The sequence below is a fragment of the Acartia tonsa genome, chromosome 3, assembly GCF_053477335.1.
Source record: "Acartia tonsa isolate MP-2025a chromosome 3, ASM5347733v1, whole genome shotgun sequence".
Lineage (NCBI taxonomy): Eukaryota > Metazoa > Arthropoda > Copepoda > Calanoida > Acartiidae > Acartia > Acartia tonsa.
The window spans coordinates 12,022,482-12,047,444 of NC_137262.1; the positions used below are offsets into that span (position 1 = coordinate 12,022,482).

General features: G+C 31.3%; 1 protein-coding gene across 3 annotated transcripts in view; it reads left to right on the top strand.

The window, feature by feature from the left end:
- The window catches only part of LOC145313322 (uncharacterized), a 111,253-nt gene that overhangs the window by 76,814 nt on the left and 9,476 nt on the right, over positions 1–24,963 (top strand). For 2 of the 3 annotated variants that reach the window (XM_080152672.1, XM_080152674.1), the window contains 13 exons: positions 3,410–3,467; positions 12,444–12,573; positions 13,239–13,315; positions 13,600–14,338; positions 14,526–14,720; positions 15,177–15,458; positions 15,835–15,963; positions 20,021–20,108; positions 20,543–20,606; positions 22,009–22,115; positions 22,441–22,524; positions 23,889–23,947; positions 24,304–24,385. In XM_080152672.1, the coding sequence (XP_080008798.1) occupies positions 3,410–3,467; positions 12,444–12,573; positions 13,239–13,315; positions 13,600–14,338; positions 14,526–14,720; positions 15,177–15,458; positions 15,835–15,963; positions 20,021–20,108; positions 20,543–20,606; positions 22,009–22,115; positions 22,441–22,524; positions 23,889–23,947; positions 24,304–24,385 (2,094 nt within the window). Of the gene's footprint in view, positions 1–3,409; positions 3,468–12,443; positions 12,574–13,238; positions 13,316–13,599; positions 14,339–14,525; positions 14,721–15,176; positions 15,459–15,834; positions 15,964–20,020; positions 20,109–20,542; positions 20,607–22,008; positions 22,116–22,440; positions 22,525–22,549; positions 22,587–23,888; positions 23,948–24,303; positions 24,386–24,963 lie in introns of all 3 variants that reach the window. The other variant, XM_080152673.1, reaches the window with a different exon arrangement.

A 24,963-nucleotide genomic window follows, 5' to 3' on the forward strand; every position in this document is an offset into this window, starting at 1 on the left:
GCAAAGACAACATAAATATAGAAATCATGAAACATTGTTGTTCCACAATTTTGCCACATTTTTAAACATCTTGCTTAAAAAAAATCTTCCAAACAAATTGTAAATTCTACAAATTTAAATATTTAGAGAAAATTGAGTAGTAATTTACTTCTTGATTCAAAATATTTGATTAAATTGAATCAAAACTAATAATTATTTTTGGCACTCTATATTCAAATAATCATAAGCTTATCAATAGTGCGCATGCGCGCACAGAGGTGCCATAAATTTCAAAACTTAAAAATATAAGTTTTGTAGCGAAATTACTCTATAATTCGAAATCTCTGTCTTTCTTTTAGAAACATTCAGGGGAATATACGAAAGCTTATATTTATATTAAAGATGAAAAATCGATAAATTCAAATGCACACGGCACATCTGCGTACACACACACCTGGATTTTTTTTCTTTTAATTTTAATTCGTATGAAGCTAGCTCTAATAAGTAAATATTAAATTTGATATATTTTTGACGATGCGGGAGGATGTTTTAAAAGAAATGATGAAATAATTTTCAAGGTTTTAAAAAAAAGTTAGCTTCTTTTATGCGAAAAAATTCAATAAAAAGTAAAAATTTTTACCAAAAAGTTGGTCAAATTTTACCAAGTTTTTTTTTTGTCAAAGTCCAAAAATCTGGACTTAGCCTAAAAATTTACCTTGTCAATTTTTACCAAAAAGTTGGTCAAATTTTACCAAGTTTTTTTTTTTGTCAAAGTCCAAAAATCTGGACTTAGCCTAAAAATTTACCTTGTCAATTTTTACCAAAAAGTTGGTCAAATTTTACCAAGTTTTTTTTTTTGTCAAAGTCCAAAAATCTGGACTTAGCCTAAAAAAATACCTTGTCAAATTTTACCAACTTTTTGGTAAAAATTGACCAAATTGCGTTTTTTTGTCTAAGTCCGAAAATTCGGACTTAACCTGAAAAATAGAGTTGTAAAATTGACCACATTTTTGGTAAAACTTCCAAATGTGGTAAAATTTAAAAAAAAAAAAAAAATTTTAAATTTAGGCTTCATTGTATAGAAGTCATTATTTTAAAGTACTACAACTGATTATGAAGAGCTGTTTTTAATTTAAAACACAAAAAACGGGGTTTTTTGTTTCGTCAAATTTTACAAAAAAAATGGTAAAATTTTACTAATTTTTTGGCTAAAATTTTTGCTGGTAAAATTTACCACGAAACTGGTAAATTTTACCAGCTTGACCAGCTTTACCACTTTTTCGGTAAAAAGGGTGAAATTTTGTGGTATTTCGTAGAACCTGGGACATCAATTTAAAATAACAAATACCGAATTCATTCAAAATTTTCTTTTATTCAATACTAGAGTTAGCTCGATATAACTATCTCCCTATTGGCTAGTTTTCTATATGCATTTATATTTCTCAATAAATCTATTTTCCTCACCCGGCATTACTATTTAAACGGAAGTAAATATTTAATAATTTAAATGATCTTAAAAAGATCTTTTAATTATATTTTTTTCTTTACATTACCATCACCAAAGGGTTTATTATATGATTACAATTTTAGTTCAATATTTGAACACACAAAGTGTCGCCACAATCGAATTCTTTTAAAACAGAGTTTTCTTAAATTTATTATATCATAAATTTAAATTTTCTTTTTTATGATTAGAAATTAAATACTTCATTATAATGTAAATAGCAACATGAAATAAAAAAATGAATTTATTTTTAATAAAGTGAAATAATGGGTCTTATCGTTCTGGGCAATGAGAGTTTATTGTGGATTATTGGAGCACTATAAGTTTTTAACGAATATTCCTTGGAAAACTTGAGCTCGTTTATAGACATTTATTTCCTATATAGATCTGACATGGATCTTGAAGCAATTAAGCAGGCCGTTTTGTACAGGTTAAAAATTGGAAGATTTCATTAAATAAAAGTTATCGCAAATATACTTAGTAAATAATAAATTAAAAGTGTCTAGGTTAATATTTTAAAAAACTTCTTAAAAATCCCTCTTTGTTAAGAATAAATTCCATAAAATATATATACCAATTAATTTTGTATTTTTAAACGGTTGAAATCTATTTTTAATTTTTCAAAATTCATAAAGTTGATCGTTAAAATTTTTATTTATATGTTTCTATTGAAATGCCAGGGAATCAGGAATATGGCATAGATAAAAAAGGGCTTTACTCTTTAAATTTTATTTTTTCTTATAAATGGCACTTAAAATCACAGAAACGTCTCTACCGATTTAGTTTTCGGCTTGGAAGATGATTTCAGATATTTTAAGCCAATCTCTCTTTTTTAATATAATAAAAGACTGACAACGTCCATATAGGGATAGTTTATGATGACTCCAGGGGGCTTGGTGTCACTTCGTGTTCTAGACCTCTCCACGCACCTTTCAAAATGATCCACGTCTTATCATTGCGGTGTTAAGCGTCCATTCGCCCATCAGACAACCAACCCTCTGATTGCACGACCTCACTGTGCATGGTAATGAGTTGCGCCTGTTTTGACCCAAGGCATTTCCTCTACTCTAACGGTGGTGGGCCGAAATTCGAACCTATCACCTTCCCGACAACGAGAGGATATGCGTGATACGTCACAGTCGCGGGTTATAGGGATAATATATATACTATATACCTGACGTTACACTTTATTATAACTTTCTCTTTATCCCTGACCCAATGTTTACCTGAAATGGTAGATTTGCAAAGCAAAAAACATTGCAAAATTATGAATTTGCAAAACAGAAAATTGTATGGGGTGTGTGTGTGTGTGTGTGAATTGTTTTGTCTAAATGTTTAACTGTTTATATGTTGTTATGACCCGACCTTCATAGGTTAAAAGGAGTGTTCAAATTTTCTTTAAAAATTTCATTAATGAAAGGTGTGTAGCTTTTACTTTTACCTCATTATTTTAATTATATTGAGCAATGTATTATTACAATAATTATACCAATGCATGTCTTAATTTCTTATTTTGCAATTCAAAGTAAAATTTTATGAAGTACAATTCTTTTAAAACAAATAAATTGTAAAATTGAAAGTGCCATACAAACATATACCCAATTTTTCCTCTTTTCATAGGCAAATAAAAATTGCTTGTATAAAAAATGTTATAGGTAATAAAGACATATTAATGAGGAATAAACAGAATTGAAAATTTATAGTAAAAATATTGTTTTCTTTGTATAAAAGTTTGTTAGACTTTTCACCCTTTTTGGTGTAAATTAATTTTATTTTAAACAGAGTTCAGGCGATTTGATTTGAAATTTTTAAGTATAGTACTGTCATGTCTGCCTGTTAAAAAATCTCAGATACTCATACGTTATACTGGTGTGGGGAGGGTTTTATCATATTTTAAAATGGACTATAATAGCATCTTTGTTTCAGGTGAGAAATAGAGTAAAGGGATATGATCAAGTTGACTCAAATATTGAAGAAGACAAAAGTAAGTTCATAATCCTAATTAGTACTCAGCAGTTGACTTTGTAAGTTGGCTTAGTCTTTGATTTGTTGTAAAATAAGCAGTTGGTTACATAATGTATTTCGGCTGCAGATGAACTTAGTGTAAAATTAATGCGGCTGACTCTTTTCTATGTTGTTGCGGCTGATAAGCATGCTATGGCGGCTGTGGATTTTCACTAGTAGATTTGGCGGATGCGGCTATATATGCGACTGTCAAGGTTGTTATAAAATAAAAAACACAATTTAAGTTTAAATGATGAAAAAGGTTCCAGTAAAATATGGAAAATAATATTTAAAATTATAAAAGTCGTTGTCTTGAATAATTTTGTAATAAATTATTGATAAATTCTACAACATAATTTATAATACAAAGTAAAACATGTTTGTCCGTATATCTGCCCATCTGAAGCATGAGCTCGTTTGGTTGGACCCCCCCCCCCCCTCCCTTATTAAACATTTAAATAACTTAGCGGTTTCGGTAGTTTATCAAAAAGTTTGAGTAAAAGCACCGAATATTTGTTCTAATTTCAGTTTTCCTTGGGTATACAATTTCTTAATTATTGAGTTAGATAAGGGGGGGCGGGGGGGGAGGCTTAATGAATCATCCCCCTTTTGACGTCCTTAGAAGCTGTGGCGAAGCCACAAGTAAATCCTAATTTGCTATAAAAGATAAAGGTTTAATGACTTGATCCACAAAATTATGATTTATAATCCTTTAGATTAAGAAGTGATGACACATAACAAATAAATCATTATTAAGTTAGCAACAGTTATCAGAAATAAATTTTTGTTGAATTAGGTACATTATTATTACATCTTATTATAAGCATTGTGTCGACATGCAAATTCATTAATTTATGTCGACTAAATGGCATTAAATTAAAAGTGATCATGGCTGACATAAAATCGAAATATCAGTATTCTTACGATTAAAAGTCATCAAACTTATGTTTAATTGGTAAATAGATGGTATTTTTTTACGGATACTAATCGAGAAATATTAATAATTAAAGAAATACAGTAAACTGTATCACAATTATATTATATAAAAAAAACTCTGAGAAGCTGTCGAGTCTAGACTCAGATATACATAATAAATTTTGAAAGGATGATGAAGGGACATGCACTAATTACATAGTAGCTGTGTTACTACTACAAAGTGAGTCATGGATATATTATCTCTTGACCAAATTATTGTTTCTATGTCTTCATCTTTGATTACAAACAATAGAAAGAATGGACTTTATGACTTTCCTTAGCATATTTTGAATCAATAATTTCCACATTTGAGACTTACAAAATACTTATTTACAATTAACTAAAAGAGTATTAAATGCAAGGATCTAAAGGGATAAGACTATGGCCAATAGCTTGATATCCATCTTTAATGATGATACATAAAATTACCCCTTACACACTCAACCTTTTGAACCAGTAAATCAAATTTCTATGAAGTTAGCTACGTTGTTAAGCTAACAAAAAAGAAAATTTATTATAAAACTTTGAGGACTAGGGTAATAAACAGGCCAATGTTCCCTCACTCCCTGATTGGATGAGTCATGCGTCTGTGTTGTTTTAATAATGAGTTGTCATGCCAGCTTTCTCTCCCTTATACTTACTACTACTATTAGTGCTACACATACAACATATAATTTACGTTCATATTAGAGTTAACTTATCTGAAAGTCTGTCTGTGTGCTTGTACCGAAGTATCTCGCTAACCTCTAGACCGATATGGTTCTCCTTTACAGTGAAGCTTCTCTTAGGTCCAGGGAAAGATTATTTTGGGAGAGGGTACATACACCTTGCATAGGGAAAAAAAATTCCCACGCCTCTTTAACTACAAAGTAACTTGCCCTGTAAAAATAGTTTACAGCTTTTTATCTTGTTAAAAATACTAAATGTATGTAAAGAAAATTTAGCGTTACATACATACACACAGAGTGAGAGAATGTAGGCTTTACAAAAAAAACTTCAAAATCTTAAAGCATATATATTTTATTCTAACTTTACTTACATTATTCATTTCGATTGAATAATTCTCACATTCTTTTTTAGTTTAAAATATTTTTTCTTTAAAAATCCCATTGGTCTAAACCAAATAAGTCTGAGTAAATACGTTTAGTTTATCGTTGAGAGCATTGAGTAAGTATTTTTACTTTTTTATTTATACCTCTTAGAGACCTTTCTTCTCTTTATCAGCTACAGGAGTCTTATCTCTAGTATTTTGCTTTTATTCAGTCTTTTGTTTTACTTTTTATGTGACACATGTCGAATGTCATGTGAAATATATTTTGAATCATTAGATTTTTTTATGTTAAATCAGTTTTATTTAAATTTAAGTTTTACATGTAAAAAATAAACAGAGTTATGTTTGCAATTATATTATATTTTTTTTTCATTTTGAAAAGTCGTCTTTCAATCATTATGAATATATTGCTGATAAGAAAATGAATTTTTTTATCATGAATTGAATATATATATGAATCATACTTAAAGTCAAAATAAGGCGTAATTTTCCAAAATTTAATGTATATTATATTTTTTGTGCATTATGATTTTTTTAATTAATAGAAATATAATGGTTTTATATATTTTTGGTTTAGTAGTGAGCAGGAATTTGTTAGTTGTTATATTACGCAATTGATAATTATATGTTTGCTTTTTTTACTTTTTGAAAAATTTAATTTCAAAGTTATTGTAGTCTATCTTTGTTATTAACATCAATAGTACATTATTTTAAGACAGACAACAATTGATTTTTTTTAATAAGAAAATGTTTGATATAGTTTTATACCAAAAGGTCAATCCAGAATTTAGTTGCGTGCATAGCGATTCACTGGGTTGGGGGGGGGGGGGGGGTTGTCAGTTTGTATTGGCACCCCCTACCGCACGCCTCTGATTAAACTTCTAATTATTCTTTTAGATTTTTATTACTGTTAATCAAGTAGTACACTAATCCTCAACTCTAAAATTCCCTCCTTTAGAATATGTGCAGAATACGCCCTAACTCCTTCCTGGCCTAGAACTTGTATACTGAGTGTGATTTATCCATGCACAACAATGCTTAACCCTACATCACGACCCCATTCGATTCTGATATCAGATGAACTGAATTTAGTTTCCGAAAGTGTGCGTAGCTTCCGCGTCCTATCTCAATATTTGCTACTAGCTAAAAAAGCTTCAAACTTCAAAAAAAATCTAAATTTGAAAAATTAAAATTTTTGAATGTATAATGTATAAATCGTTTATACATTAAATCGCTTTTCCATTTGACCGGAGTCGCTGAAAATAGGGTCTGCAATAATTGGGTTATCTGCTGTACACTTTAGGAAACTAGGGCTCGAATAGGAAATTTATTTCAGCTGATCTGATATCAGAATTAGTGTCGCCACAGTACAGCAGATCTTTTATGATTATGATAATAATCGTGGCTCCGATCCTAGAGGCCTCTAGGGACACTTGAAGTAAATTGGTGGGATGGGGGGGGGGGTATTATTTCCAGGGCAAAATTCTCTTGGGAGCTATATAGTTATATATCTTCCATGGATCTAAAACAAAGCATAAGATTTGCAACTATCACACTCTGTGTTTGAATTTAGTACCAAAAACTGGAATTTTCAAAAAGGAAGAGGTCATCTGATATAGCTTTTACTATATTATGTTTATTTTTAAAAAATAGTTAGAAATTCGAGGAAACAAACTTTTTTTCGGACAAATATCTAGCAATATTGTGAAAACACTGTTGATAATCCTAAGGCTTAAACTTTTTTTGCTGATTTTAATCGCAAAGAATATTGTTACTACTGCAAAATAGGTTTTATTTGGAGGAAATGAATATCTTTTTATTTTAAGAAAACCTATGATGAATTAATAAAAATGAATATCTCTTACGGAAAATTACAGCGTAACCCTCTGTATCGGAGTCTGCGGAATCTTAGTAGAGATTTCAAGGGTAAGTCTTCCAGTATGGCTTCCAAACCGATTAATATCCGCTGGGTAAGAACCGGTTTTCAGTTATACTGAAAAATCATTTATAGCATTGTATTACAGAAAATTTTCCACTAATGTTAAAATATAAATCATAAGATTAATACCAGTTTTGTTAGACTGGGCCATGGGCCCCTCGGGGCTAACAAAACTGTTTTTTTTCACATAATTATTTATTTTAATAACTATGGAAAGGTGTCTATAATATGATGCGATAAATAGCTATTATTAAACTGTATCACATTAGAGTTAGGTTTGTCTATATCTACTAGGTTAGGTCAAACTATATTACAACTTTTCTTACAATATATACCAGCTGGCAAAGGCAGAATTTCACCAAAAAAAAATATGGGGTACGATATGAATGCTATATACCCTGCATATTTATATGTTATTTCAACAATTAAGTCAGGAATATTTTACTAAAACTCCTTAGACATTGTTAAACTTAATTATGAAAAATTTTACTTGGCTGACTAAGCATTTTTTGATAATGAATTATTAGTTAACATCTTATAATTTGAAATTAAACTTTTTTAGTCATACATTAATTTGATATTTATAAACAAACTTCATAATTTTGCAAGTATAGCAAAAATGAATTTATATTTATGCTCGTTTCGCTTATTCATAAAGTTACTTTGTTTTTTGAATAGGTTTCTTTTAACCATCCATAAAAGCGAAGCACTGAAACGGTAGGACAAACGAACATTAACACTTGTATAGTATCTGAACTAAAAAATCGGAACATAAATGTATAAATGTCGAATCAAAATTGTAAGTAAATTTGTTGAAAAACTGCTTAAAAACAGGATAATGTTTATGGACATACTTACATTTTTGGACTTGATTATAGAGTTGCTTCGCTTATAATATTGTTCTTTGTTGTCCCAGGAATCAATATACCAAAAATCAGATCAAACGGATAATTAAAACACTTGAAAATTTGTTGTTAAAAAAGTAGAAAAATCAACATGTTTAAAATGGACGTACGGACATTCTGGTAATGATTATAGAGTTGCTACGCTTTCTAAATCGTACCCAACTACTACAGGAATCATCATGCAAAGTTTGAAATCGATAGGACAATTCTAACATGCCTAAATTAACGAATAAAAGCTATCTATCTCGGACGGACGGACGGACGGACCGACCCTAATTATAGAAAAGCTTCGCCTTTAAAAATATATGTGTTCTGGTTTTAAATATTTTCAATTGCTTTTTCAACTTTAAAGTAAAACAAGGATGACTATGTCCATTACAAGTAAAGAATATAAATATTAAGTACAGACAATAGGACAGTCATACAAATTGATTCTCTCTCATATAGCAGCTGAGTAGAATATATTTTTTTAAATGCCATGTTACCATGTTAGCATTACAGACGCCCCGAAGGACAAAGTGCGTTATATGTTCTTCATTGATAAGGAGAATCTTCACATTTATAATACAAAGTAGCTTGATGTCTGTCCGTTTGTCCGTCCGTCTGACTGTTCCTTAATATCTCGGTAACTACTTAACCGATTGGATTCTACTCTTCAGGGAAAATATATATACTGGTCCTGTGGGGTTTAAAGCTATTTTTTGAAGGGTGGGACACACTCAAACCCCCCTTAAAAACAAAAAAAAAATTGGGGGGTTGCAGCTGGTGCTGGTGCACCAGAAGTACATAAAGCCGGTAGTGAAATCATAGAGTAGTTTCGCAAGCCATTGTTTTAAGAAATATTTCTTTATGACTGTACTTAGACAGTCTAATTGATAACATTCCAATTTTGAAGCATCTCTATAAGTGTATTCAAATTTCACATAATGCTTTATTGAATTACTAGCGGATACCCCCCCTAGAAGCCTCTAGGGGCACTTAAGGTTTGAGGGGGAAAAGTCGACATCATTCCATTTTAAATTAGAGTTTAAAAAGAGTAAAAAAAATAGGAGGGAGGGTGAAGACACCCCACAAAAAATAGTTTAAAACCTTCCCAGTACCTATAATAAGCTTCACTCTAAAGGAGAACAATATCGGTTCAGCGGTTAGTGAGATCCTTCGGGACAGACAAAAAAATGCTTACTACTACATATATATAATAGGATATATAATTGCATTCCCCCTAGCCTCCAGGCCCTAGCTTTTAATTTTTATTAAGGATAACTCAACCAATCATCAGTAGTTTGTGAGATCTTACGTTACAAATTGACAAATACAAACACACAAAGGCATTTATCTAAAGTCATATTGCATTATAAGAAAAAAATTTGGTTAGAGGAAGAAGACATTTATAGAAATAATTTAAAGACATTTAGTTATACAACCATTAACAGTTTCATCCTTGTTTGTTATCAATTCATTATCAACACTGTGAGTCTTTGTGTGTGTGTATCAACGTCAGCATAAGCGTTCCTTGAGTAAAACTGATCCATACGTACAAGTGTATTAATGCGGTTTTTGTATATTTCAGTTGTCTCTCTCTCTAGACTATCATTAGTTTATTATTGTTGTTAAGAAATGTGATAAATTATAATCTGATTAATATTAAATGTAGAAATAGTGAAAATTACGCAATAATTTTTTTTTTGCATTACAAAGGTAGGTTAATATACACTTGTTTAATACTTTTATTAATATAAAATATTATTTAGTTTTATATAAATATCTTAATCAAGGAAGGGAAGGGACATTGGACTGTAAATTAAGTATTGGTCCCCAGTATAACTTTTGTTATTTATATATAAGTAACTTATTCGGCCAGACAGAGAAACTGACGTACAGACATTTAATAGTTGTAGAGTAGCAATAATATTTTATAAAGTATTAAAAGTTTTTTATCTAAGAGGCTAAATATCTCGGAAACTGCTGGTCAGATTTGATTAAACTTTTCAGGGAACTTTTCCTCCGCACTTCCCTAGAGTCTGGGGGCGAAGCAACTAGTCATTATATAAAGAACGCAAATTTTGCTATAACTTTTTACTTATATTTCTTAAATTTATGAAATGATGATATTATGTTTATTTTAGGTTTTTTTTAATTTTTTAAAATCTTATCTTTAATAAGAATTAATAATAAAATAAATAAATATAAAAACTCTCATTATCATATCTATAAATAAAAAGAACAAATAACTATTTAGCGTGATGTCATTTCTTATACTTATTCGATTCTATTTTATAACTTCAACAATTAAGAAAACAAAAAACAATAAAAACAGATGTAAATTCTGTTGAAAATAAATATTATTATCTTATGCTTTTCTTTTCTTATGCTTAAGGCTGCACTCTTGCTTTTATATTTGTAAGGTTTGTCACTTATGGATGTTGTCATCCCTATTTTACAATAGATTAAATGTTGATAAGGGGTTTAGTAAGAAAATTTTGTTGAACCTAATTTTAACGACACACAGACAGAAGGACAGACAAAAAGACAGATACCAACAAAGTCTTGTAAAGTGGCTTTGCTACTAAAAATGAGGGAGGGAGTGGACATTGGGCTATTTATTATGCTAGTTTTATGATAAGATTTCTTATTCATTTGCTAAACAACTTTAGGGACTTTTTTGAATTTTGATTTGTTGGTTCATTAAGTTGTGTGTCCAAACGATTCATTTATTAATTGTAATCTACATAGGAGTAATTTTGTGTATCATCCTTGGGGATGTACATGAATTTATCGTCCATTGTCTTATCCCTTTAGATCCTTGACAAACAAGAAATTCTTTAAATCAACTTAGAAAAACCAATAATTAAAGTAAAAACTATGTCTTGGTTTTCCTTAGTTGTTACTGGGGGGGAGAAGCATAGTATATTACTCAGGGAGAGATGGATATGTGCATGGCACCTAAAAAATATTGATGTCAATTCATCACGCTAATTATTGAGACAAGTTCTTCTTCATCTTATGTTGTATAACAGATTGATGAAAATAACATAACATCAAAAATTATCTGTTTTTTTCATTGGTGTAAAAGTTAATGAACAAAGGTGTACATATTCCAGCTATCCCTGGGTATAATTATGTAATATCCTAATTCCTAAGAACAAAAGTTGTCTAACAATATCACAAAACGCATAAAAAAATACCAATTATAAAGGCAAATAAAAAGCTGGATCTAGTTTTTACAAAGCTGTTCATAACGCCTATAAAAAATGACGTCATGAAATATAAAAGACCAATGATAGGCCGATACACAGACTAAATTAACAATACAGGACAGTTTACATTTTAATTGAACAATGGTAGGCCAGTATGAAGTCATTTTTGTAGGCACTACAAAGGGCTTCAGTTTTCTTTAAATTTTTCTAAGTAAAGTATATTCTTATTTATAAATTATTTTTATAAATATTACTGTATAAACCCTAAAAAAGCAAGTAAAAAGTAAAAATATTAGACTTATTAGTTAAAGACTGTACCAAAATTGTAAACTTTCCAAAAAATAAGATATATTTCATTATATATGAAATAAATTTCTTCTTTAAGCTCTTACATTTATCGTCTATAACCCCTTTTTTACATAATTTCATTCGTATATTGAAACCTGGTTTATCATAGGAAGTAAACTTGTTGATAACTCTACTCTACTATTCGGAATCATGCTTCAATGGACAGATACTATCAAAGAACAATCATTGCAAACTTATTAGTCTTTTTGCGATGGAAATAATAATTTGCAATGTTAAAAGACACAAACATTGTTTTCTACCTCATTTAATTTCAAACATTTAAGGAATTATTATCAAAGTCTTTTTTCTTCAACATTGTAAGAAGTTTTAAAATTAAAATTAAATTTAAATATGAAAAAAGTAAAATATTTGTATGTTTTTCCGCTAAGATCTCGTTAATTTTTTGTTTTAATTTAAGTTTTATATTGGTCATTGGCAGGTATTAAGCTATTTTATCAAAAATATTTACCTAGTCGTTGTATTTGTATAAAAAAAATAGATTAAAAGGCTTAATAATCTTTATTTTTATATATTTTTTTAGAAGGAGGTTTATCAACCTGGAGAGATAGTCGGCCAGAATCAGATCCTACAGGTACCGGAGCAGGCAAGCGGTCATCCAAGTCCGGGTCTCCAGGAGCCACTTCTTCCTCTGGTAGTTCTTTATCTTCCAGGTAATATATAGATCAATTCATAGGTCGTCTAATTTCATTTGTAGTAAAACGAAAACTTTTTTCTTACCATCCCCCAAAGATGTTAATTAAAAGCCTGCATAAAACCAATACTAAGTTTTCCTTGAAAGAAAAAACCTTTTAATTACATTTTAGTACAGACAGACCCCACATATACACACAGAGACAAAAAAAGGATTAAGAGAATCATTTCATTTTCAAAAGTTTTCTATCATATAAAGTAGAAAGGTTTTGTCTGTAGTTTATGATCTCTAAAATTGCTTTTATAAATGCTTTTTACTCTACAGGGAAACTTTTGAAATATCCTTGGTTAGTTTGAGGCTATTTTCCTGACCTCAACCGCCCTTGACCCTAGGCGAAGCGACTTTTAAAATTATAAACTTATGATAGGAGTTATATTTCAGGGATCGGAAGCCTCACGTAAGCCGCGTGTAAGCCTCAGTGAAATCGTGATTTTATCACTATAAAATTCAGCTGGATGTATAAAACGGCTCTTTAGCAGACAATCCTTCTTTCTAAAATTTTTTTTCTGCTCACAAGCAGGTTTAAAACTGAGGCTTATGCGCGGCTTACGTGAGGCTTCCGATCCCTGTTATATTTCGCCTTTCACCAATTGTCTCCATGTTATCATTGTATATTTTGTTTAGGTCACGACGAAGGTCAACCTGGTATGATGGTGATATTGAGTGCTCGGATGGCAGCAGATCTGTTAGAGACTCAAGAGGTATACTTTTTATCAGGAATACAGGGATAGGTCAATGGACGATCGATTACTTCACAGCAATTGATAAACTTTCCTTGGATAGTTTGGTTATCGTTTGGGAAAGCAGAAATCGTAGATTGATGGAACAATTATTTCATTCTCCCTCAGATTGAAATTAAAAGATAAAACTTTGAAAAGATATGCATTTAATGTTTTAATCAAGGCCAAAAGAGTCAATTGTTTATTTTTCCATCAAAATATTATTTTGCAGTTAATACCATTAATAGAATATATATTTTTTTCAGAATATGAGAGTGACTCAGAAGAAGGCATCATTGGCGGGGGTGCGAACCAGCAACCTTCACGTTCAACACTAAGAGACATTCTGGGATCTTTTGGCAAGGGCAAGAAGCGCCAGGTTAAGCGCAGCAAGCTGCGTCCTAACAGCGAAGCCTCATTGGATGAAGCTGATGCGGGTGTCATTATCACACCAATGGGAAATCAGCTTAGTTCGGCGGAAGAGGCGTTTGGCTCGGCCCGCCTTTCGTCCAGCACAGCCCCGCCCACGCCGAGCACAGAAAGTCCCGCCTTTAGATCAAGATCTGTGACAGACGGCGGTTCAATTTCAAAACTTTTTACGCCAAACAGCAGTCGCAAACTGACTGGTAGTGGCGGCTCATCGCGGTCAAAAAAATCAAGCCGCAAACTTATTTCTAGTCCTATATCATCAAATGTGCCAGATCAATCCATCAACGGAACAAGCTACACGCCTGTCAGTGATTTACAACAGCAAAAGTTATTCCAACAGCAACAGCTAAAACTTCAGCGCGAAGAGGAAAATCTCATTTCATTTGACAATCACCAGGAAGACTCCTTAATCTCATTTGATGTTGTTAATGATGCACAAAACAATGACCAGGTGGGTGGTGGCCAAGCTGAAAAGAAGACTAGCCCAGTTCACACAGATACATCATCAAATATGAGCAGTAGTGGCTCTTTGCCAGATACTTCAACAGCCTCAAATTATTTAAGCCCAAATGATAGGCATGTTGGCTTCATTTATTTAATTATTTATTATCACTTTCTTTCAAGGTTTGCCTCAAGTTAATTGAATATTTTAAAATTTACCTGTCATTTGTATATACCTTTTATGGGGAGGGGGGGGGGGGGGTTGGATAATGTACCTGAATAAATAAATTTGATATACAAATGAAGCCAATTTTAAAATCAGAAATACAAGAAACACATTGGGCACCCAGAGTAACTCATCATTTGACCAATCAGAGGACACCTTCAGCTCGGAGCTGGATCATCCCAGGACTCCGGCCAATAAGAAGGAGAGAAAGGTGTTTCTGATTGCCCAGGAGATTATGACCTCGGAAAGGGCCTATGTGGATGTTCTTACTCTTATTTACAAAAATTTCAGGTACAAGTCAATTAGTAGCTTAACGCTTGGCATTTCAAGGGGGGGGGGGAGGTTAGGTATCAAGAAACAAATGGTCAAGGGTTTGATCCTAGGAAGGGAGGGGACATTGTGCTGTATATTACTCCAGTCCCCAAAGTTTTTTATTACGTTTATTTATTCGTTGGCTAAACTCCTCTGGGGACTTTAATTGAATTTTTATTGGTTGGTTTATTAACTTGAGTGTCTAACCGTTTCAACCACTATTTGTATTTACACAAGGGTTAATTTTGTGTATCAACATTGGGGCTGTACATCAATTTATCAGCCATTGTCTTATCCCTTTAGATCCCTGAAAGTATAAGTTTTAACCTGCATTGAAATCTCAATTAAAATGCATGAGAATTTTCCCATTAAAATAAGCAATGTCTAATTATTTTATCATTATTCTCTTTGGTTAACTTTGAAATAATTTTTCAGGGATTTTGTATTGGAAGCCAAGGCCGAATCCAAGAGTCAAATAATCCCCGACACAGAATTCAACAGGATGTTCAGCAACCTCAAGGAGCTCATCACCCTCAACTCTGACCTCCTCAAAGACTTTGAGGACCGTATCGCCAACTGGGACACGTGCAAAAAGATTGCCGACGTGATTGTGAAAAAAGGACCTTTTCTAAAGTTATACACGACGTATATCAGTGAGTTTAAACAGACAATGGACATTTTTAATCAGAACTGCAATAATTATAGAAAATTCAAAAAGTAAGTATTGTTATTATTGTTCAAAAACAAAAAAGTACTAAATACAACGTTTTACATCTTGAATTAGGGGAAAAACGATTAAGATAAGAAACACATAAAAATATCTTTTTATAGGATTATGGGGCCTCTGGGAGTATTTAATCTTTTTTAAAAGCTTAAGTTTTTTTTAGGGGGGGGGGGGTATTTTATAAGGGACGATTTCCCCTTGCCGGGTAGAAATAACCTCCCCAAAAATAGCTAAATATTTTTCCTGGACCTATAAGATGATTCACTGCAACGGAGAACCATATCGGTCCACCGGTTATTGATATCTTAGGCTATACAGACAGACATACAAGCATCCTGTTACTTTAATATAAGTATGAAAATTATTTAGGCTTGTAGAAGATTTTGAAAGAAAATCTGAGTGCCAACACCTGAAAATATCTCATTACTTGTTGAAACCAGTGCAAAGACTTCCTCAGTATCAACTACTTCTCAAAGATTATCTCGATCATTTACCAAGGTACCTTTTCAAATATTTTTGGTGCTGTGTTCTCGTTTGATTCTAGAGAACTCAAGGGCATCATCAGTTTGTGTTAGCTATAGGATATTAGGTCATAGACAACCAAATATTTAATTGCATGAACTTTATCTGGAAGTATTAACTGTGCATGGTAGTGTTGCGCCTGGTTTTTTAACAGGCCAAGGCATTTTCCCAACTGTCACTATAATTGTGGCGCGCCAGACATAGTACTGAGCTGGATCTTTAAATCATTTTAGTGGTGAGCCAGATCTAGGTGCGCCGAATTTCAGCCAATCACAGCGCGGCATTTCATAAAATGCTGTGCTCTCATTGGTAGATTCTTTGAAAAGAAAATTTAAAAACATGCAAAATTATATACAAAAAAAAACAAGAGCTTTGTAAAGAATAAATTATCAAATTCAAAAGTCGATTTTGTGCCAAAAAAATGTAAAATAATGACTTTCCAGTCATGGTGATTATACGCACCTCCATGGATTAAAACATAACTTAAATACTGCCCGTTTTGACGGCTTCCAAATTTCTAGGTGTTTAAACAATTCAGTGTAGAAAAAAGGCTAACTTTGACTTAGATTCGTTCGCATGTAAATGATATATCAGTTAAAGGATTCGAATCTTAAAATTTGCATGCAGATTTCTGTAATGATTTGGTATAGTCAGGAAAGCGTAGTAAATCTACAGTCCATTTGAAACATGTTGAAGTTTTGACTTTATTTGTTGGCGCATTATTCGTCGTTTGATAAAAACACGCCAAAAATTTTGCTTTGTTTTAAACATTTCATGCTTTTTTATGCGAATTTAGGTAAAAATTTGAGCACTGACTTGATCATTTGTCACATTTGACCTTTCTGGCACTTTAACTGCTAGAATCAAGATAAATTTTCTAAATATCTTCTTTTGTTTTTACATCAAATATATTGGAGAGGAGGGTGAAATGCAGAGAAAATTTGCACGCAAAAAATGTCAAGTTTTTCATCTATAATTGCGCCATTTTGGCCTTAAAGTTGGTAAATTTTAAATTATAGAAATCATGATTTGAATATTTGGAGCAATTTTGGCATTAAGGGAGAGGTCATTTTCTAGTAAATCCCGTAAAGGTGTGTGTTATAAGGCCTAAAAATAGTAGTAGAACGATAAGGTGCTCTAGATATATGTATTCCCTATTGAATAGAACAATAGGGAAATTTTTTTTTTTTTTTTGACAACCGTACCTGGATTATCTAAAAAAAATACGAAATTTCTATCAAACGCTTTGTTTGGCTCAAACTGACAAAAATTTAAAAAAAATATAATTATAATAATAATGTTTTCTATAGGTACAAGGTAAAGGTTAAGAACAATCTATACCATTAAACAAAGGAAGAAGTCATTCTTTACAGGTTGATTTATTATAATTATATTTTTTTTTATTTGTGTCAGTTTGAGCCAAACAAAGCATTTGATAGAAATTTAAGATATTCCAGGTACGGTTATCAAAAAAAAAAAAAAAAATTTCTTCCCTATTGTTCTATTCAATAGGAAATACAAATATATAGAGCACCTTATCGTTCTACTACTATTTTTAGGCCTTATAACATACACCTTTACGGGATTTACTAGAAAATGACCTCTCCCTTTTTCTCTAAAAATAAGAGTTATTATAAAAATTTAAATAAATATTCAACCTAAAATAATCAATTACTTATTAACATGTAATTGTTTTTTTATGAATAAAAAGTTACTGAACAAAAGTGATAAGACAATGGCCGATAAATTGATATACATTAATAAAAAGGGCAATTATGACCATTAGTATTGCGGCAACAATGAGTAAAAGATTATAAACTATATAAATCATGCAATAAAAAATTGTAAAATATAATTTCATTACATTTCATTTAACTGCCACTGCAAGCGTATTTGTATAGGAGTGCTTGCAATATTCTATTCATACATTTGTTTGTGACCATCGCGGGACAAAGCGGGATTTGAAGAAATTTTTTTATGAGCAATGTACTTTATAGGCAATAAAGATAGGGTCAATTTATTCACAATGATTTAGTGATGTACTGGACACCATATACCCTAAATATTGAGTAGCGGCGTTTCAAAAAAACGTATATAATGTTTATTGTAAACTTGATTTTTGTTAAAACTGAAAAGAAAAAGTGTCCTTAATAAAGTTTTTGCTTAATTCTTAAATTAGAAGCATAAATTTAACATCACATTTTTAACACAAAAAGAGTCTATTTATTTTTGTAAAATATTTTTTTTACATAAAAGTTTTACATTTATATTTTATTTTTAGTAGCAAAGCATCTCTGAGATTCTAAATGCTATGGGAAAAAAACTCTTAACCCTTAACGGTCGGGGGGGGGGGGGGCGTTGAACGCCCCCCCATCCGGTTTTTTCTATCTCATTTTCTGTGTGTGAAAGATAAAGAGCCCAAACTGCTTGACTTTTTAAGTATGGGTATGACACATAACTGAGAGTTGGAATTTTTTGAATATCTCCATCCTGGCGGGCACAGGATGCCAGCAAACCTGGCAGGGTCATCCAGGTAAAGAGCAAAAATATTTTTTTGACTAAAACAAAGCATTTTACCATACCAAAATACTAAAAAATCCTCTAGTAGTACATCCTTATATGAAATACAGGTGTTCAAGTCACTTTCAGGTTCCAGGTATGATCCTGCAGGTCCTGATCCTCCAGGTCTCCAGAAATCTTTAAAAGGCTCCTGTGGCCGCAATTTTTGACTTAGAGACTTCAAATTTTAAACTTAAACTTTTCTTACATGTCTACATAACGTTTTAAAATTTCATGAAGATCCGCCGCCGTTTTCCCGCCGACCGCCGACTGCGGCGGCTGGCAGCCAAGTACAGCTGCGGCCGCTGAAATTTATATTTTGATATTTATAATGTAAAATTTACATAAAAATAAACATTTTCTTGGAAAAAAATTTTTCTTCAAGCTTCAAAAATAAGAAAATTACAGCCGTTTGAAATTTTTAAATAAAAAAAGACCTAATAACAAAGGTTGTTAAATAAAAGGGTGAAGGAAGCGAAAATTGACTTAGACTTATAAAAGGTCGGAAATTCATTTTCAAACAGGGGACTTGCACAAAAAAAATTTAGCCCTCTAGCTCTAATAGGAACTGAGATAATTAGGGGGGGCATTGAACGCCCCCCCCCCCCCGACCGATTAAGGTGCGGCAAGGGGCCCGACTGTAAATGGTTAATAGTCATTTTATAGAATTTCATATGCATATTTCAATTTCGCTAATAAGCATAAACTCTTTTTCCTACCTTGTCTTTAAAATACAATTAAAATCGAGTTTCTAAAAGGCAAATTTGATACATTTTGTTGCTATATAAAGTTGACCATTAACATATACTTAGCTTCACTAGTTATGTAGGTTGTCATCCTTGTTTCCTATTTATAGTTATTTTATAATTTCAATGACATAAAGACTTATTTAATTGTTAACACTCTTTTGTCATTCAATTTTTTTCTTAATAAAATGTGCAGAATACATTTATATAAGCTGTTTTTGTTTCCTTTAGAAACGTGATTATAATTGATATATTTAGCCTTGGCTACTTAGAAAGATTAAATATTTTCATAGCTATTATTTTTATATAAGGATCAATGTAGGCTTTTTATCGGGATTGGAAATAATCCATTTTTTGTACTATATTACACCATTTAGCAAATCTTACAATAAGTTTTAACAGAACTGATAATGTAATATTTATTTCTCGCATTATATACAGCTTTCGCGGATATAAAATGTATGATTGTAAGATTAAAACCAGAGATGCTGAAGGCACGGGCTTTAAAAACTGGTTTTAATCTTATGATTTTACAATTTTAAATTCGTAGAAAACTGGATATAATACAATCTAGACATGGTTTTTTTTTGTATGGATAAGAACCGGTTCTAATCCATTGGATATTAATCTGTTTCGAATGAATACGAGAAAAAATCATTACAGCTACCCATTCAAATTAATTTGGCCACATTAAAAAATCAGCTTCAGATATTCTTATTCAATTTTAGAGAGAGTGAAGACTTTGATGACACTACAACGGCCCTGAGGATAGTGACGGAGGCCGCAGAACATGCCAACACAAACGTCAGCATCCAGGTAAATATTACAGACAGACGAAAATATATTGTAGAAATGCTTTTTTTACAAGTTGTAATTTTATATAAAAAAGACATTTGATGCAATAGAATAGAAAAAATTATGGAATTTAATTATTCATGGGCCTTTTTCAGTGTTTATTATGTCAAAAATGTTTTTTTTAAATAATTTTATTTAATTTTCCTTCCTATAAACACCCTGCAGGATTTTTAAGATTTATGGTTATTTGAAAATGAGCGAAAAACATTTTAGTCTCGTCTTTGTCCAACTGTGCAGTGCAAATTAAGATTCCAAAAAATCAAGTTTTGATTTTTGGCTCAGAGCTCCCCTTTAAATATCTATATTTTATTACTAGTACAGCATTATCTGACCGACTAACAAACAGGCCATTGGTCAGAGTTATAGTACCTTATAAAACTTAATTGTATTTGCAGGAAGACTTTCAAAAGATGCTGAAGCTACAAGCCAGACTTGGGGACTGGGAACTTATTAAACCAGGTAGAAGCTTGCTTGCAGGGATTTTAGGGGATAATGGTTGGTAAATTGATAATCCTCCTTATGTAGTTGAAAAGTTTGGACACTACACGCTTGATCTAATCAATCAAGAATTCATAAAAGTACTCAAAGTTATTTAGTCAACGAAGGAGATAGCGTGTTTATAATAATTTGGTTACCAGTAAAATTGCCAGTCCAATGGATACAACAATTTAAATATTGAACATTGAACAGTACATCTAATATACACACATTTACAAACAAATAATAGTTCACATATGCATTTCATATGAATTAATAAGAATTATGAAAAAAATAATAAAATTATTTTTTTCATAAAAAAATGTACAAAATATTAATATGAATGGGAACTAGTTATTGTTTTGGCAGACTAAGGAAGTTCTGATATTGTTGATAAGATATATTTCAGGGCTCGGCAGCCGCGCTGAGGCTTCTCAATTTTGGCCCTTTTGGTGCTTTACAAAAAGATCTCATTAAATGGACATATTGGTCACATTATAAACAAGCTTAAATTTCCAGCTGGTTTTAAGCAATTTAAAACGGCAACTTATTTCTGGCTTATAAGCGACTGCCGAGCCCTGTCAAGTATCATAAATTATAAATCACATGCATTACAATTATTAAACTATTTATCAATAATTTTCAGATGAAAAGCTACTCTTTAATTGTAATGCAATTTTTTTATGACTTTGAAGGAAAAATAGCATTCATAGGTATAACAATATACATATAACATTTATGTTATAAAATCAAGAGATAGAGGAGATTGGCTGTCCCCAAAGTGTATAATAACGTTTTCTTTTTCATGAAATTTGATTGGGAGGGAGGGGACACTGTAGATCAAATTTATCTCAAACACTCAATTTTCTCCAGCTACTATCGAACTGATTTTATACACTGAATTATTGTCAATTGTCTTAACCCTATATTCCTGAAATAAACATGCATTGAACTGCTGCAAGGCTTTTTATCTAAAAGGATTCAAATTCTAAATAAGCACTCAAATTTGTGGTTTTAAATATGAGATTTTTCTCAGAGACAAACTAGAAATAGTCAGATTAAATAGTCAGTGACTTTATTTCATTTAAGGCCTAAGGGGTAAAAAGGCGGGCTCGGCAGTTGCAACCGCATCTTAGAATAAGTAAGAAGTAGTGCTATCATTTGCAAATTGAGGTTACACAGCTTAAAATATTAGCTGATTTTGTGACTAAAACAGTAGCTGCTTAAGCTGCAGCAACAATTTCCTTTATACGTAGCCGCAGCCGTAATAAAATAAGAGATAGTTAAATTGTCTAAGTTGATTTAAGTTTGAGGCGTGCAAAGGGTGGTATATAGGGATGGATCACTCTAATCAAATAAATTAATATAAATTTATTTAATCAAGGACGAGACCTAATCAAGGAGGGGGAGCTACAGAAAATCTCTAGAAACAAGGAGGGAGCCAGATATTTTATCCTTCTATCTGACTATCTTCTTTATACAGATTATAAGGTAGAATTTCTATTGTTTTTATAATATTTTGATTTTGATTTTAATGAGTGTATTTTATGACAATATTGGTTAACAAAGTTTAGGCTAGCCAATTAGTTAGGTTTGTACAATGGCATAATGACTATAATGCTTAGAAACCTATAACTCATAGACTCACTTAAATTTTTTTAGGATTTAGCCTTTTGTGAATGTAAAAAAAGGGCTTCAAGCATGGCCCATTGTTTTTACGAGACATTTAATTAATTTACATTTAATTGTAAAAAAAACTTGAAAATAGATTAATATGTATACTCTAATTTCGTCAAATGAATAAATTAAATTTTAGGGGTCCTATGGAGACAATTGTAGTTTAAAAGTTCGTTATGCCTTGAGGTTGAACACTCTTTCTGTTGACTCTCCTAATACTGAGGTAAATATTATAGTTATGCCTTGAGGTTGAACACACTTTCTGTTGACTCTCCTAATACTGAGGTAAATATTATAGTTATGCCTTGAGGTTAAACACTCTTTCTGTTGACTCTCCTAATACTGAGGTAAATATTATAGTCATGCCTTGAGGTTAAACACTCTTTCTGTTGACTCTCCTAATACTGAGGTAAATATTATCGTATTATAGACAGCTTTCCGAGGATAGTAAAATGAAAAATTATATGATTAATTCCTGTTAAATTGGTCCCGAGGGGAAGATCATCTAAACTGGTATTAATTTTATGATAGTTATTTTATCATTCGTGGAAAATTGTCTGTAATACTATGCTATATTTTTCAGTATGGCTGAGAACCGGTTCTAATCCAGCAGATATTAATCGGTTTCTTAGCCAGACATAAAAAATAACATGAAGAGAACCTTGAATAATAGTAGTAAATAATAATAAATCTTATTTTGCCTGAAATATACAATACCAAAATTAAGATGATGTGTTTTTGATTAATGCAAGTGACAAGTTGGGGTTTGTGGTATAATTAAAATTTGGTAAACTGATGACTTTTAGCAATATAATAAGTGAGATAAAAAGCCTTTAAGTGGAATTTATATTCAACAGAAGGTTGAATTTGATATTTTTTAGTTTTTCTTTAAATTTCAATTCTCTAAAATAATCGTTAAAAAGAACAGATAAATTTAATTTCTTTTCAAATAAATTAAATTCTGTGTTAAAGATTATTTTAAGATTTTAAATAAATAATATTAATAACAAGGATGACAACATCCATAAGTAGCTAAGAACAAAAAATCATTGATGTACAAACAGACATAGTAAATTATAGCAGATGTTCATTATTCAGTGGACATGAAAAATAAAAAGAAACTGAAAAAAATATTTGATTTTTGAATAATAGAAAATTACGAAACCTTTATAAAAATGTATTTGTCTTTTGTAGCATGACAAGTAAGTTTCATGCTGGAGGCTTTTAGTAGTAATATATCCTAAGTAGCAGTCCCCCATAGAGTGATATATATAGATAGACAAAGTGAATTATAGATTAGCTGCACTACAAATAAAATCAATTCCCCATAAAGTTACGTATAGATAGATAAAGTGAATTATAGATTGGCTGCACTACAAAAAAATCAATTTTTCATCTGTTTATGAGTAGCAGTCCCCCATAGAGTGACGTATAGATAGACAAAGTGAATTATAGATTAGCTGCACTACAAAAAAATCAATTTCTCATCTGTTTATGAGTAGCAGTCCCACATAGAGTGACGTAAAGATAGACAAAGGGAATTATAAAGTAGCTGCGCTACAAAAAATCTATTTCTTATCTGTTTAGGAGTATGAGACAAGATTTAGGATCATCAGCAAAGAACGCAGCGTAGAATTGAGAGCAAGGTAATTCACATTTTGAATAGAAACCGATATCTACCATAAAATGCTATTCTGATAATGATACAAGCACTCTTTTGTTATCGTTCAATTACTAATCCATCAAGGACTTCCAAGCTTTTTATTTTAAGGGGGGGGGGGAGTTAAAAATCAACAATTCGGGCAAACATTTACCTGATCTTTAAAAACTATGGGCTTTGAACCATGGCGTGGAGTGCCCCAAAAAATTGTCAGGGGTTTTAGAGGTTTTTATGAAAATTAAATATAAATGTACTTATTTTTATTTTTTATAATTTTAGTCTCAATAGCCTGAAATGAAAGACATTTTAATTACAAATTATTATTCTAATTTGTTATTACAGAGATAGCGCAGAAAAGATGGAATGGGTTGATGCCATACAAACAGCGGTAGAAAACTTTATCTACAGAAGATCTAGCTTCCAGGTATTTACCTAGTTAATCACCTCATTGGGGCGGCATTCTCTTGTGATTTCAAATGATCATCTAGAGAAACCGGAGCATCACACTGGTCGCCTGAAGTGAAAAGCAGTTTTTTGAAACAGGCTCTCTGAGATTATTACAGATTCTGATATATACATATATAGACTAATGAAAAATGCAAAAAACGAAATCAAAAGCGTTCCTTCTTGGGAGAAAATGCGGGAAAAAGGTTTTAGCTATTTTTAACCTAAAAATCACATTGGCAAGCCTGTAAAAAAATATATACACATTTTAAACATGGCATTGCTCAGCACCTAGAAGTGGTAGAAAAATGCTACACATACCATTGTAAAGCTCATAACCTCTAGTTTTCATATTGGTATATAACGTTTTTGTACTATTATTAGTTTTTGAGCTATCCTCTGACGTATACACAAGTTTTAAAAATGCAGTTTTTTCTTGAGAATTTTAAGTTTGATGCTTGTTACACAAACCTTTTTCAAATTATATTACTTAGCACCTAGGAGTTATAATTATTACTAGTTATATAATTATTTTATATAGGTAAAATTGTATATTTT